Source organism: Panthera uncia, assembly GCF_023721935.1.
Source record: "Panthera uncia isolate 11264 chromosome A3 unlocalized genomic scaffold, Puncia_PCG_1.0 HiC_scaffold_11, whole genome shotgun sequence".
Taxonomy (NCBI): domain Eukaryota; kingdom Metazoa; phylum Chordata; class Mammalia; order Carnivora; family Felidae; genus Panthera; species Panthera uncia.
In genome coordinates this window covers 26,740,001-26,754,841 of record NW_026057578.1, presented here as the reverse complement: position 1 = coordinate 26,754,841, position 14,841 = coordinate 26,740,001, and the positions used below count along the sequence as shown (strand labels likewise).

At 40.2% G+C, this 14,841-nt stretch overlaps 1 protein-coding gene and 1 pseudogene across 1 annotated transcript; one reads left to right on the top strand and one right to left on the bottom strand.

Moving 5' to 3' along the window:
• The window catches only part of LOC125935974 (lupus La protein homolog), a 16,447-nt pseudogene extending 6,135 nt beyond the window's left edge, over window positions 1–10,312 (top strand).
• Window positions 10,313–11,847: 1,535 nt separating this feature from the next.
• DEFB127 (defensin beta 127) lies at window positions 11,848–13,938 on the bottom strand. The gene is made up of 2 exons (XM_049650980.1): window positions 13,639–13,938; window positions 11,848–12,101 (listed from the first exon to the last, which is right to left on the bottom strand). Exons 1-2 carry the CDS (start codon window positions 13,799–13,801, stop codon window positions 11,848–11,850), a joined length of 417 nt encoding a protein of 138 aa, XP_049506937.1. The 5' UTR covers window positions 13,802–13,938.
• Between the last annotated feature and the right edge of the window lie 903 nt (window positions 13,939–14,841).

Sequence of the window (14,841 nt, the reverse complement as noted above, 5' to 3'; positions counted from 1 at the left end):
CAAAGACAGGGACCTGATAATACTTTTCAAGGAAGACTACTTTGGAAGGAGAAGCAGAAGCAGAAGAAGAGAAGAAGAAGAGAAGAAAGAGAAAAAGAAGGCAGAGGGAGTGAAGGAGGAGGGTAGGGAGAAAGAGAAGGATGGTGAGGAGGAAGAGGAGAAAGAAAAGGAAAAAGAGGAAGAAAGAAGGCAAAATGAAAAGGCTAAATTATATCCCAAACAAGAGAAAGAAGAAAAACAAAAGTTAGCAGAAAGTGCTGAAATGAAATCTCTTGCAGAAAAGATTGCATGCTTGATGAAATTTTGGGGCAGCTTAGATGAAAAGACCATAGAGAAGATTTGCATATTAAAAAAATTTTTTTTAATGTTTTATTTATTTTTGAGACAGAGAGAGAGACAGAGCATGAACGGGGGAGGGGCAGAGAGAGAGGGAGACACAGAATCCAAAGCAGGCTCCAGGCTCTGAGCTGTCAGCACAGAGCCCGACGCGGGGCTCGAACTCACGGACCGCGAGATCATGACCTGAGCTGAAGTCGGATGCTCAACCGACTAAGCCAGCCAGGCGCCACTTGCATATCTTTTTCTTAAATCATGGTGAAATAAAATGGATGGACTTTGTCAGAGGAGCAAAAGAGGGAATAATTCTATTTAATGAAGGAGCTAAGGAGACATTGGATAAAGCCAAAGATGCAAATGATGGTAACTTATAATAAAGGAACAGAGAAGTGATTTGGGAAGTACTAAAAGGAAGACATGGAACCAGAAGCATTGAAAAAAGTCATAAATCTGGGATGCCTGAGCGGCTCAGTCGATTGAGCATCTGACTTTGGCTCAGGTCATGATCTCACGGTTTGTGAGTTTGAGCCCCACGTCAGGGTCTGTGCTGATGGCTCAGAGCCTGAAGCCCACTTCGGATTCTGTGTCTCCTCCTCTCTCTGCCCCTCCCCTGGCTCATGTTCTGTATCTCTCAAGAATAAATAAACATTATGGGGCACCTGGGTGGCTCAGTCGGTTAAGCGGCCGACTTCGGCTCAGGTCATGATCTCACGGTCCGTGAGTTCGAGCCCCGCGTCGGGCTCTGTGCTGACAGCTCAGAGCCTGGAGCCTGTTTCGGATTCTGTGTCTCCCTCTCTCTGACCCTCCCCCGTTCATGCTCTGTCTCTCTCTGTCTCAAAAATAAATAAACGTTAAAAAAAAAAAAAAGAATAAATAAACATTAAAAAAAAAAGAGAAAAAAGTCATAAATCAATAAGAATCCCTAAATAAGTGGAAGTCTAAAGGTCTCAGCTTTAAAGGACAAAGAAAGGGAAATAAAGCTGTCTGGAATGGGCAAAGAAAAGTTCAGTTTCAGGGCAAGAAAACTAAACGTGATAGTGATTATGAACGTGATAAAAATGGCGCAGCTGGCTGAGGAAAAAGAGCAAGAGCAGAAACAAAGAAGAAGCTGCGTGGAAACAACAGAAAACAAAACAATGGTCGCTGGAGACCAGCAAGTATAGGAAACAAGTTTTTAAGTCATTTTAATTAGAGCTTTTAAGCTGCTTTTGTCTTTGGAGGCTTTTAGAAAGAAAACTGAGGGGCACTTGCGTGGCTCAGTTGGCTAAGCCTCTGACTTTGGCTCAGGTCATGATCTCATAGTTTGAGAGTTCAAGCCCCACCTCGGGCTGTCAACACAGAGCCCACTTCGGATCCTCTGTCCCCTTCTCTCTCTGCCCCCTCCCCTGCTCATTCTCTCTCTCTCTCTCCCTCTCAAAAAGATAAGTAAACATTAAATGGGCGCCTGAGTGGCTCAGTCGGTTAAGCATCGGACTTCAGTTCAGGTCACGATCTCACGATCTCACGATCCGGGAGTTCGAGCCCCGCGTCGGGCTCTAGGCTGACGGCTCAGAGCCTGGAGCCTGCTTCCGATTCTGTGTCTCCCTCTCTCTCTGCCCCTCCCCTGTTCATGCTCTGTCTCTCTCTGTCTCAAAAATAAATAAACGTTAAAAAAAAAAAAGATAAATAAACATTAAAAAAAAAAAAGAAGAAAACTGAATTACGTCCCCTTCAATGTCACCTGTCAGAAAGGAAAACTTTTTTGTTGTTTAATGTGTCTTTTTTGTTATCCAAATGACGATTTAAAAAAAAAAAAAGTATCATTCTGTTTGTGTTATTTAAAACATTTTTTTTAATGTTTATTTATTTTTGAGAGAGACAGAGACAGAATGCGAGTGGGTTAGGGGCAGAGAGAGGGAGTCACAGAATCCGAAGCAGGCTCCAGGCTCCGAGCTGTCAGCACAGAGCCCGACGCGGGGCTCAAACCCACGAGCTGTGAGATCGTGACCTGAGCTGAAGTCGGACGCTCAACCGACTGAGCCACCCAGGCGCCCCTCTGTTTGTGTTATTTTAGATGATTTAAGTGTCAAAAGAAAGATTCTTCCACTAAATTGCTTTTATAAGCAATGAGAATGTGTTAGTACAAACTAATAAAATATATATACAATATGAAAAGAAAAAAATGGACAAAAGATCTGATAGATATTTCTCCAAAGAAGTTACATCACAAATGACCAGTAAATGCATGAAAAAAATATGCAACATCACTAGCCATCAGGTAAATGCAAGTCAAAATCATGACATACCATTTCACTCTCACTGGGATTGCCATAATCAGAAAGGCAGATAATAACAAGTTTTTTTTTAATGTTTTTAATGTTCGTTTACTTTTGAGAGAGACAGAGACAGAGTGTGAGCGGGGGAGGGGCAGAGAGGGAAGGAGACACCGAATCGGAAGCAGGCTCCAGCCTCTGAGCTATCAGCACAGAGCCTGATGTGGGGCTCGAACTCATGAACCGTGAGATCATGAACTTAGCCAAAGTTGGATGCTTAACCAACTGAACCACCCAGGTGCCCCTACAAGTCTCAGTGTGGATGTAGAGGACTTGGAACCCTCATATCCTGCTGGTGGGGCTATAAAATGGTGCAGCCATATTGGAAAACAGTCTGGTGGTTCTTCAAATGTTAAACATAGATTTAAACGATCTGACAATTGCACTTCTAGTTATATATGCAGAGAAATGAAAACATACTTCCACATAAAGACTTGTGTTCATAGCACCATTATTGATAATAGTCTAGGTCACATGTCTGCACCCTAGGAGCAACTTTGTTTTTTTTTGTTTGTTTTTAACAACTTTGGATTGTACAGACTCATTCCTACAACCAAAATAAGAATTGTGTTGAAGAAGTGTTTAGAAGCCAATACCCTGACAGTTGTCCATGACACTAGTTTTGAAATAAGAATTCAGGAGCAAGAATAAAGAATTCTTCCTTTCATGTGGCTGGAGCTAGAGTAGATTTTCAGGGACAGAATCAGAGTAATTGGCCTAGCCTTAGAGATCCCACTAGAAAGGGAACAGGCGTGTTGTGAGGAGACACTGCACTACAACCTACAGTGCTTGATTTTTGAGGAAACGAGAGACACCGCTCTTGGGTTACAGTTCAAGGAAAAAATTCGATATTTCTCAGGGCAATGTCTCAGCTTCAGAGCCACCTCAATGTGATCACACCACATTCCCAGGCACAGAAGACACAGTCACCTTTCCCTCTAAGAGTGGGCTAGGTGAGGCAGAGAGTGAATTGGGGCATGAAATTGTAGCAAGGTCAGTGGACAGTAGGTGACTTGGGCGACTGTATGGAAGGAAGCAGAATCAGCACCCTCTATAGTAGCTTAAACTAAGGGAGATTTATTTATTATTTCAACAGACTTACTATACACATCCAGTGTCGGAGGCTGCTGTCAGTTTGGTGTATTGTCAGGATCTCACTGAGCTTCATTTGTCAACTCTGCCGTTAACTGTTAAAACTGTACTACTGGCTCAATCCATGGCTTCCAGAGTTCATTTAAGGGGCTTACATCAGCGGCTGATGTTGCGATAATGACACAACACAAGGACATATACCGTCCTTCAGGGAATGACGTCACCACCACCCAGTTTCTCATGTCACTGTGGGCTGAAACCAGGGAGTCATCCTCACTCCCACCACCTCCAATGAATAATCAACTACTATAAATCATAGCTACTAAATACCTCTCAAATCTACCCACTCTGTTCCATCTTCACTATCTTGACTTTGGTCCAAGCCAGCTGTCTCCTAGCCCATTGTGGTACGTTGTATCTGTTCTCTCCTTATTTTCTCCCAGTTTCAATGCATTTTATTCACTCAATACAGAGCAATTTAAAAAGTGCAGACTTGACCACGTTATTCCCTGCTTAAAAATTTTTTTTTTGTCTTTCCATTGATAACTTTATTATTTTTTTTTTCCTGCTTAAAATTCTTAGTGGCTTCGCTTCCTATTCCTCTTCAGTTAAAGATGAAAATGGTCTACTAGCCCCTGCCCTATTAGTCCGTTGGTCTCCTTCGCCCACATCTCCAACATCATCCTGTGTCCTGCAGTCTGCCCACGAGCCCTGTTTTTTCACTTTTCTTTCTTTGCATGTGGATGTCTGGTTGTTTAAGCACCATTTGTTGAAGAAACTACCTTTTCTCCATTGAATTGCTTTCCCTCCTTTGGCAAAGATCAGTTGACTATAAGTATGTGGGTCTATTTCTGGGCTCTCTATTCTGTTCTAGTGATCTGCTTGTCTTTTTCAACAATGCCACACCATCGTGATTACTGTAGCTCTATAGTAAATCTTGATGTCTGGTAATGTCACTCTTCGAGACTGTTCTCTAAATAATGTATATGTTTTCGCAGTGATGTGTAAGCACCAAATTGGCACACTTTAAAATTATTTATGATTAAATAAACGTATTCTACAGGGAGAATTCTAGAGCTTGGAGAACTCCAAGTTTTACAGTCTGCATTGGTATGTGCGGATTCTGATACACACATTTGTTTTAGGAACCAGTTCATGATGATTCCGCTTGCTTCAGGTCCCGTTGATGTTTCCAAACCCTCAAGTGCTATCTATTTCCGTGTGTAAATAGTGGATTTGAACTTAACAATGATCCCGGAGTGATTGTAAAGATACAAAGAAACAGCACTAGTGTTAGTTACTTCAGTTCTGTCATTCTGTGTGATCACTTTTGTGTTTATCCAAACAGTGAAAGATAATGCAAGTTGTAATATTTTTGTATGGTTAGTACCAATTTTAATTCACATATGAAATATTTTTATGGATTTGAATTGTATATTTAAGATTGAAATTTATTCTTCTTTTAGGTTTTATTTTAGTTATTTATTTAAAAAATGTTTTTAATGTTTTTATTTTTGAAAGGGGGGGGAGGGGCGGAGAGAGAGAGGGAGACACAGAATCCGAAGCAGGCTCCAGGCTCTGAGCTGTCAGCACAGAGCCTTACATGGGGCTCGAACCCATGAACCATGAGATCATGACCTGAGCTGAAGTCAGATGCTTAACCGACTGAGCCACCCACGTGCCCCAAGGTCTTATTTTAAAATAAAAAAATAGAGATGCCTGGGTGGCTCAGTCGGTTAAGTGTCCAACTCTTAAATTTTTTTTTTTTAACGTTTATTTATTTTTGAGACAGAGAGAGACAGAGCATGAACGGGGGAGGGTCAGAGAGAGAGGGAGACAGAGAATCTGAAACAGGCTCCAGGCTCTGAGCAGTCAGCACAGAGCCCGACACGGGGCTCGAACTCACGGACCGCGAGATCGTGACCTGAGCCGAAGTCGGCCGCTTAACCGACTGAGCCACCCAGGCGCCCCAAGTGTCCAACTCTTGACTTTGGCTCAGGTCATGATCTCACAGTCATGAGACTGAGCCTGGCATCATGCTCTGTGCTGGGCTCGAAGCCTGCTTAAGGTTCTCTCTCTCCCTCCCCCTCTGCCCCTCTCCCACTTGTGCACTCATGTGCTTGCTCGCTCTCCCTCAACATAAAAGAAAATAAATTAATGAAAATTATTGCTAATTTTTACATGATTATTACAGGCAGATTTTGTTGTATGTTGTATTTTATTGCGTGGCAATAAAAAGTGATCCACTCTCGGTGTCAGCTATGCGAAGGACTCCCCCCTACCCTTTTCTACTCCATCTTCCATGGGTTACTATCTCTGGGGAGGAGAGAGGGAAAGAGTAAATCCCTCTTTATGCGACTGGGCCAACACTGCAACATGCTCGTGCTCTGTGAGGTAACTGATGTGTTTTGTGTGGCAGGTGTTCAAATCTTAGCTTGTTCATGGGGTACCTGAGGGATTCTTTGAGACGCTCTTCAGGGACCTCCTACTGCCCAATTTCCCCCCCCCCCCCCCCCCCCACCGCCTGGCATTACTGAGATAGAATTGATAGGTGACATTGTATAAGTTTGAGGTGTACAATGTGGTGATCTGAAACATGTATATATATTACAAAGTGACTACCCTAATAAGGTTAGTTATCACCCCACATAATAATTATTCTGTTTTTGTGTGGTGAGAACATTCACGATCTACTGGCTTAGCAATGTTCAAGTATCTAACATAGTATTATTAACTGTAGTCACCGTGCTGTATATTACATCCCCAGAGCTTAGTCATCTTATCACTGAAAGTTTGTACCCTTTGACCAACGTCTTCCCATTTCCTCCACCCCAGCTCTTGCAACTACAATTCTACTCTCTGTTCCTGTGAGTTTGACTTTTTCAGGTGTTACGTATAAATGAGATCGCTTGGTATTTGTCTTTTTCTGTCTGAATTATTTCACTTGGCATAAAGCCCTTGAGGCCTATCTGTGTTGCAAATGGCAGGATTTCCTTATTTTTTAAAGCTGAATAGTATTTCAGTGTGTGCGTGCGTGTGTGTGTGTGTGCGTGTGTGTGTGTGTGTATGTGTATCTATGTCGCATTTTCTTTATTCATTTATCCATTGACAAATATTTAGGTTGTTTCCACGTCTTGGCCATTGTAAATAATATTGCAATGAACATGGGAGTGCAGACATCTCTTTAAAATAGTTTTAGGGGCACTTGGGTGGCTCAGTCGGTTAAGTGATGATTTCAGCTCAGGTCTTAATCTCAGGGTCATGAGTTCAAGCCCCACGTTGGGCTCTGCACTGGGAGTGGAGCCTACTTAAAAAAAAAATAGTTTTAAAATTTCCGTTGGATATATAACCAGAAGTAGGATTGCTAGATCACATGGTAGTTCTTTTTCTTTTCAATTTCAACTTTATATTATTATTTTTTTAGGTAGGTTTATTCAACTAGGTTTTTTGTTTTTTTTTGTTTTTTTGTTTTTGAGTATAGTTGACACACGATGTTACATTAGTTTCAGGTGTACCACTGAATGATTTGACAAGTTTATACATTATACCATGTTCACCACAAGTGCAGCTACCATCTGTCCCTATTTTTAGTTTTTTGAGGAACCTTCCAGAAGGTTTTGAGGAACCTTCTGGAAACCCTTCCACACAGTTTTCCGCAGTGGCTATGCCAATTTGCCTCTCCACCAGCTGTCACACTAGGGTTTCCTTTTCTCCATATCCTTACCAGCCCTTCATATCTCTTATCTTTCTGATGATGGCTGTTCTAAAAGGTGTGAAATGATACCTCATTATGGTTTTGTTTTGTATTTCCCTGATGACTCGTGATGTTTAGCACTTTTTCTTGTACATGTTGGCCATTTGTATGTCTTCTTTGGAAAAAATGTGCATCCAGGTATTTTGCACACTTTGAAATTGGGTTGTTTGAGTTTCTGCTTTTGAGTTGTATGATTTCCTTGTGTATTTTGGGTATCAAATAATTAAGGGAGTATTGACATCATAGCAATATGAATATGAATAGAAATTTCCAAAAGTGTTGAGTATATTTTGACATTACGGTCTTTAAATGGGGCATTGGGGATCACTATTTATCAGAGGTCAAGAAAAGACCATGAGTCCACGTGTCACAAGTAGATAAAAAATGACAAAACCACTAACCATTAGGAATGCAAAACACATTCTTTATTAAGATAGAGAAGACACTAAGCAAATACCTTCCACAACTAACTATGGAACAAAAAATGACTGAAAAGACATTTAGATTCAGAGATTGATTGTAGAAGATAAAACATGATAGAATGGATACATCCCAGAAGACTACTGCCCCCCGAGTATCAGTAATTGTATAAATTTTAATTCTAAGAATTTAAGAACTAAATAATTGAATTCTTTTTGTTTGGCTGTTTGTTTATTAATTTTTGAGAGCGAGCACATGAATGGGGGAAGGGCAGAGAGAAAAGGGAACAGAGGATCCGAAGCGGGCTCTGAGTTGTCAGCACAGAGCCTGATGTGACTCAAACTCACGAGTCATGAGAACATGACCTGAGCTAAGTCAGACACCCAACTGACTGAGCCACCCAGGCACTCCTAGAGAATTGAATTCTTAGGTGGATTGGTTGGTCCCAATGTAGTTCGTAATATAGTTTGAGCCAGTCTGTAATAAGATGAGAAAAATTGGAATAATGCAATGAGATTTTAAGTAATTTGAATGAATTCAGTTAAAAAAATTCATCCTATTTTTCCCTGCTATGTCATATGTACATATTTCTTGAAGGTAAAATTTCACTTTTGGAATCAAAGCCGACATATAATGTCACTTTTGGTGACATTTAAAGATAACTTAGTAAACGATGGTGATAACTAAAATTAAAAAAAATTTTTTTTAATGTTTTATTTATTTTTGACAGAGAGAGAGAGCATGAGTGGGGAAGGGGCAGAGAGAGAGAGAGGGAGACACAGAATCTAAAGTAGGCTCCAGGCTCTGAGCTGTCAGCCCAGAGCCCCACGTGGGGCTCGAACTCACAGACCGCGAGATCATGACCTAAGCTGAAGTTGGACGCTCAACCATCTGAGCCACCCAGGTGCCCCTAAAATATTTTTTTCTAGGCAAGCCAGGACTAGAAGAATCATAAAAAAAGGTGGATATAAATGAAAAGCAAATGTCAGTTTTTAAGCCATACAAAATCTCATGGCAAGACAGAGGATCATATTGAGAACAAACTGTATGAGGGACAAGTGTGTAAACATTTCTGTGTATGATTTCTTTGTTTGTTTTCAAGTTGTGTTGTTTGACTTTGGTTTATATATCATCAAAGTAATGTTACTATACATGTAATAATAATTAATGGAGAAAATTGCATGGTCACCATGTGTCCTCATTGTCTTCATATAATCAAGGTTCTATTTATGTACTCATCTAAGAAAAGTGAGAAGGTTCATAATGTAAGAATGAATGTACTATATTCCAGAAATTTGTGGGACACTTCTAAAGCTGTGTATAGAAGGAAATTTGTAGCTTTAAAATGCTCATATTTGAAACAAAGGAAGGCTGTAAATAAGAGAGATAAACATCACCTAACAAAGTTAGAAAAAGAAAAGCATATTAAAACCAAGAAAGTAGAAATATGACATTCTATTATACACCCAAAACAGTGAATTTTATGGCACTGGAAGTTGGTTGAAAAACAAGTGGAAATAAAAACATTAATAAAAGTACTAAAGAAATGGAAGCTGGATCAAAAATTAACAAATAAAATTTAGTTTTTGTAAAGACTAATCAAATTGATAAGCAAATAGTGAGACTTACCAAGAAAAAACAATAAACAATGTCAGAAATGAAAAAGGAGACATCACTACATATCTTAATAAGCATTAAAAAGAAAAAGAAGATATTACAAATTATTTTAGGGCTGATACATTTAAAAATCATAGCAAAATGGGAGAAACAATAAAAACAAAAATATGAGTCGACTAAAAACATTACAATTGTCCTTTTAGCTTTTAAAGACACAGCCTATAATTAAAAAAATTCCTATAAGAAGTTGAATCTCAGTTGATTCTATCAAACATTCAAGGAAGAAATAACATGAGAGGCTCTTAGATAAATAGGAAAAAAGAGAATATGACCAAATTGGTTTTGTGTTTAGCTTTTAAAATCTAAGTAAACTTTTTTTTTTAAAGAACAGTTTTAGATTTATAGAAAAATTACAAAGGTTGTACAGAGAGCTTCTGTATACTTCTTAGCCAGTTTCCCCTTGCTGCTAACATCTTATATGTCACGGTGCATTTGTCACAGCTAAGTGCATTAGCATTAACTAAGCCCTACACTTATTCGAACTTCAGTAGTTTTTCCTTAATGTCCTCTTCCTGTTCCAGGAACCCATCAGGGTATCACATTACCTTTAGTTGTCATGTCTCCTCAGCCTCCTCTGGTTGTGACAATTTCTCAGAAGTTTCTTGTTTTTGACAAATTTGACATGTTTGAGGAGTACTGGTCAGATATTTTGCACAATGCCACTCAGTTTGGGTTTTTTCTGGCGATTTCCTCATTGTTAGGCTGGGGCTGTGGCTTTTAGGGAGGATGGCCACACAGGTGAAGTGCTGTTCTCATGACGTCATTTCACATGCTCATACTATCAACAGATTTCCCCATAGAATCTGAAGCATGGTTTTATCAGGCTTCTCCACTGTAAAATTACCGTTTTGCTCCTTTCCATACTCTACTCGCAGGAGGTAAGTGACTAAGCACAGCCCATACTGAAGGGAGAGGCAAAGCTCCCCCTCCTTGAGGAGGGAGCGTCTACATAAATTTACTTGGAATTCTTCTGCACAGAAAATCTGTCTTTTCTCGCCAATGTATTTATTTAATTTTTCAGATCAGTGTGGACTCCTGGATTTTATTTCTACATTGTATTACAATCCAATGCTATGTTATTTATTTTATTAGTCAAATCATCCCAACTTTGGTCGTTCAGAATTCTTTCAACCTAACTCCTGTGTCCCATTAACATGCCCCAGCCTTCTCAGTTTTAAAACACTTTCTGGCTTTCTGGCATTGCAAGGTGCTCTGGGCTCGTGTGTATTCCCTGTCCCAGCCCTAGAACGGGAGATAAGAGGGTGATTAAGAGAGCATATGCCACAAATTTGTGTGGTGGACGTTACCTTGGTGCAATGACGTAAGGAACAAAACTGGAAAACGAATGTGAAATGTAGTGGGAAAGGACATTTTTCATGTGAATCATATCCAGAAGGTATATCTTTAAGAATTAGGTGGACTGTATACATGAATTATCATTATGTCATCTTGTATTTCAAGACAGCAATAAAGTCTCATGCAATTGAAACCAATTCCTAAGTCCTTTACGTTTCCTCCAAACTTCAAAGGACTCCAGTCTCCAAAAGGATCCATTACTAGTGGTAACACGTAAAATAACAACAAAGGAATAACTAAAAACTTATGTCTTGGAGTTATGTATTTATTTCTGCCTCTACCTTATATAGTGAGCTCCATAGTAGTGGAGTTTTATTCATCTCTGTCTTCACAGCTCACTGCTTTTGCATAGGAACTAAATAAATTAGATTACCCCATAGTTTGTCTTTGGGAACCTATTCATCGACCAAACAAAGTGCGTGTATATTCTTCTGAAACGTCCTGTTCCTTCCATTTGTTGATTTTGTTCTGTTCATGCAAATTGCCTTCTCACTAACACTTACCGGTTGAAATCATACACATTTTATAAGGCACCACTTTAATCTTAAATTCACTTGGCGATTTTCCCTGAATACTTGGCTTCACCTTTCCCTCTCCTGAATTCCATGACAACTTCCTTGAGTTTCTTGCTATAGTTTTTTTATGTGCTGGTTATATCCCCTTTCTAAGGGAGAGGTTCTGAGTTGTCCTTATCAGTTCATCACTTGGTGTATTGAGTGTTCGATCTCTGATTAAAGAACAAACAAGTCAGAAAACTGGCAATGAGCTTTATTAGAATCTACTGTAAGGTCATTCTGGGGGGGGGGGTGTCAAGGAATCAGAAGGAAGAAGATGTGGACCTCTTCAGCTTACTTTATTAGAATAGGTTGAGAAGTAAAGGAACAGAAAATTGTACTTGATTCAAGTAGAGTTTGCCTTGGGTCTTGAATAATTTTCTATGTTTATATCATAATCTTGAGGGAAAGTCACTGCATATGTCCTTGGCTTTGGACGAGGTGGCTTTGTAATTTTTTTACGTGCTTCCAATTCCACGATATTGAGGCAACAGTATCTCCCATTCTCACATAGTACTTCACGTATTTCACTTATTTTGCATATTTTCCTGCAATATCCTCGTATATATTCACCCCAGCATCTCTTAAGTTGTTCAGTTACTGTGCATATAAAGAACAATAGGCCAATATCAGTGTTTGAGACTAAAAGGCAACTTTGGTCATGGGGAAGACAGAGGATGTTTGTAGGGATTAGGTGTATGGAAAACCGGCAGGCATATACTCATAATATCCTATGGAGGATGCTCCAAGAAGGTAAACCTCAGTGTTTATGTCTAACTGATCACTCATATTTATTTCCTCCTGGGTTTTGGGCTTCCATCCAACATCCAATGGACTCCCCCCAAAGCATCAGCTCTTGTTGGGAAAATAAAGGAACGGAAGCTTTGATTGCAGGGTATGGAACTATTACTCCATCTGGGAATCTCAGCACATCTGCCACTGTTTGGGTGCCGCAGGGCACCACTTCTCTACCACTGCCCCACCTGTAATGCCCAGAGAATAGTATTTGTTACTCTGTATTTATGTCTGAGTCAGACTGTGTTCTTGGGTTCATACTCCCTACCATGATCAAGAAAGACTGTCTTGTTGTTCAGTCAGGTGTTCTTTTCCCTCAGTAATACTCCTCCCCGATTCTCAGCATTGCACATTTTTGCCAGTGCAGGTCTTCCTTTGACTTCTATGTCATCATAATAATCTTGAACTTGTTTTACTCCTCTCTGAGTCCTCATTCCTCTTCCACTTCTAGAGTGAGGGTTTCTCCAATGTTCAGTCCCAGACTTTGCTCACCTTGATATATAGCCTTTTCTTTAGTGAACCTAAATACTTTTAGTTATCTACAGAGTTAAGATGTTCAGATTTTGGCTTCTGGACTTATATAATCCCCTGAGATAGACCCCAGAAGATGAAGACTGAAAACAGAGATGCTGCCTCCAACCCCAGATTCCAGAATTCCTTTGATTCTTAGGAGTTTGAGGGGCTGGGGACGGACCACTTCTAATCCTATAGTAAGAGCCAAATATAAGAGATCTGCTTTTGAAAGAGGAAAGAAAATGAATTTTTACATTCTTAGTATGGGCCAAGCCTTATGCTGGATGTTTTACAAATGTTATTTAATAAAGCCCCTATGATCCAGGTGTCATTATCTCCACAATGAGGGAACTGAAGCTCAGAGAGCCTTTACCATTTATCCAAAGTTGACCAGCCAGTAGATATTGAAGGCATATTTCTCACACCTGACTCCACAGTTTGTGCTTCTTCCACTATCCACACACTGTAGACTAAAATATATATTGGAGTGGAAGAAAATATGGCTAGGTGGCAGAGTAAAAACTGTATCCTAATAAATAGGAGCATTCCTAGATATGGTCTCACTCCTTTCTATAATGACACCTTCCCAGAGGAAATTATGGCCTCTTTTCAGCTCTGTCAATACTTTTTTTTTTTTTTTTTTTTTTTTAAAGAACAGTACCACGGTAGAAGGCATCAGGGAGAGGGAATTTCTGGTGAGGTTGGGTAGACTTCAGCCATCCCAAGGGGGCCTATCTTCTCCTGCCATGACTTTTAAAATTCCCTTGGTTCTTAGAAATACTCCATCCCATTGTTGATTTGGGTGAGCCCCTGGAAAGCTCTGGATTACCTGTGGACTTCTGGAACAGCAGAATTGCGATGATCAGGAGGAGCTTCATGGCCAGGCTTGCCACAGGAGGTGGCAGCCAAAGCTCTTTGTCCAGTGGGTTGCACACCATGTCACCTTCCTCAGAGACTTGGATTCTTATGCACCAGACTAGAACGGATGGCATAATACGAAGTGTGTTCCCAAACTTCTGAACTGTGGGCTTCGTACCATGTGGGCGGGCACAGGAAATTTGAGGTTACCCACTTTCCCCCCACGTGGAATTCAGAGACACGGCATGTTCTACCCCATCTTATCTGATGCTTTCTGTCGGCTGTAGACTACTGGTGAGAATAATCTGTGCTTTCTGTACTTTGGCTGTCTGCCCTGTTAGACCAAGGTAGACATGTGCTCACATCTAGTTATGAATAAAAGAATACACACAATGAAGCATTCTCCATTGGCAGCATTCAGCTAAGTGTAGCATCTCTGGGTGTTGTGTCTGTCACTTCAGTCTGTCCAAAAGGCAGCCCACTTTCATCCTCACATCCTGGATATATTTAATGACTCACAGACAAGCAATATACAATGATAGAGGAATAATAGGATGACTACAATAAAATTTCATCTAGAAACAGCAGAAAGGGGGGAGAAGAGACAGAGGTAACACCGCAATAGAGCATTGTCCTGATGGACAATAGCAAGGGTTTCTCTCCTGCCAACATAGAGAATTCTTCGATTTGTATTTTTTCCGTTCTGTTCTCTGGGAAGATTCCCTTTGTCCATGTATCTCAGTGGCTCTCTCTTGGAGGAGGTTGGGGGAGACTTCTTCTGGGGGATATGCTACTTTAGCAACACATTTCCTATTAGTGCAGGTATTGGAAATTATACGAATGATTTTGTTACCCAGGCTTTGATTTCTCTTGCGTTATAACTCGTTTGAAAGATAAGACTTTCCTTTGAATTGCTTTTAGTCATGTTCGTCTGTAAGATCAATCAATAAATAGTTTTGAATCATGGAAACTCATTTTAGATCCCAACCAGGGCACTGATATCGACAGAATAAGCTTCTGGAGATTATGCCATCTCTATGCTCATCCCTTAACTTAACAGTCTCTCACTCAGGCTCTGGCTGTAAGCATTCGATACGATAGCATCTGGACAGTGTAGATGAACTAACTGAGAGTGATCTCCATGAATTTATGGTAGTATCAACGTATGTGTTTG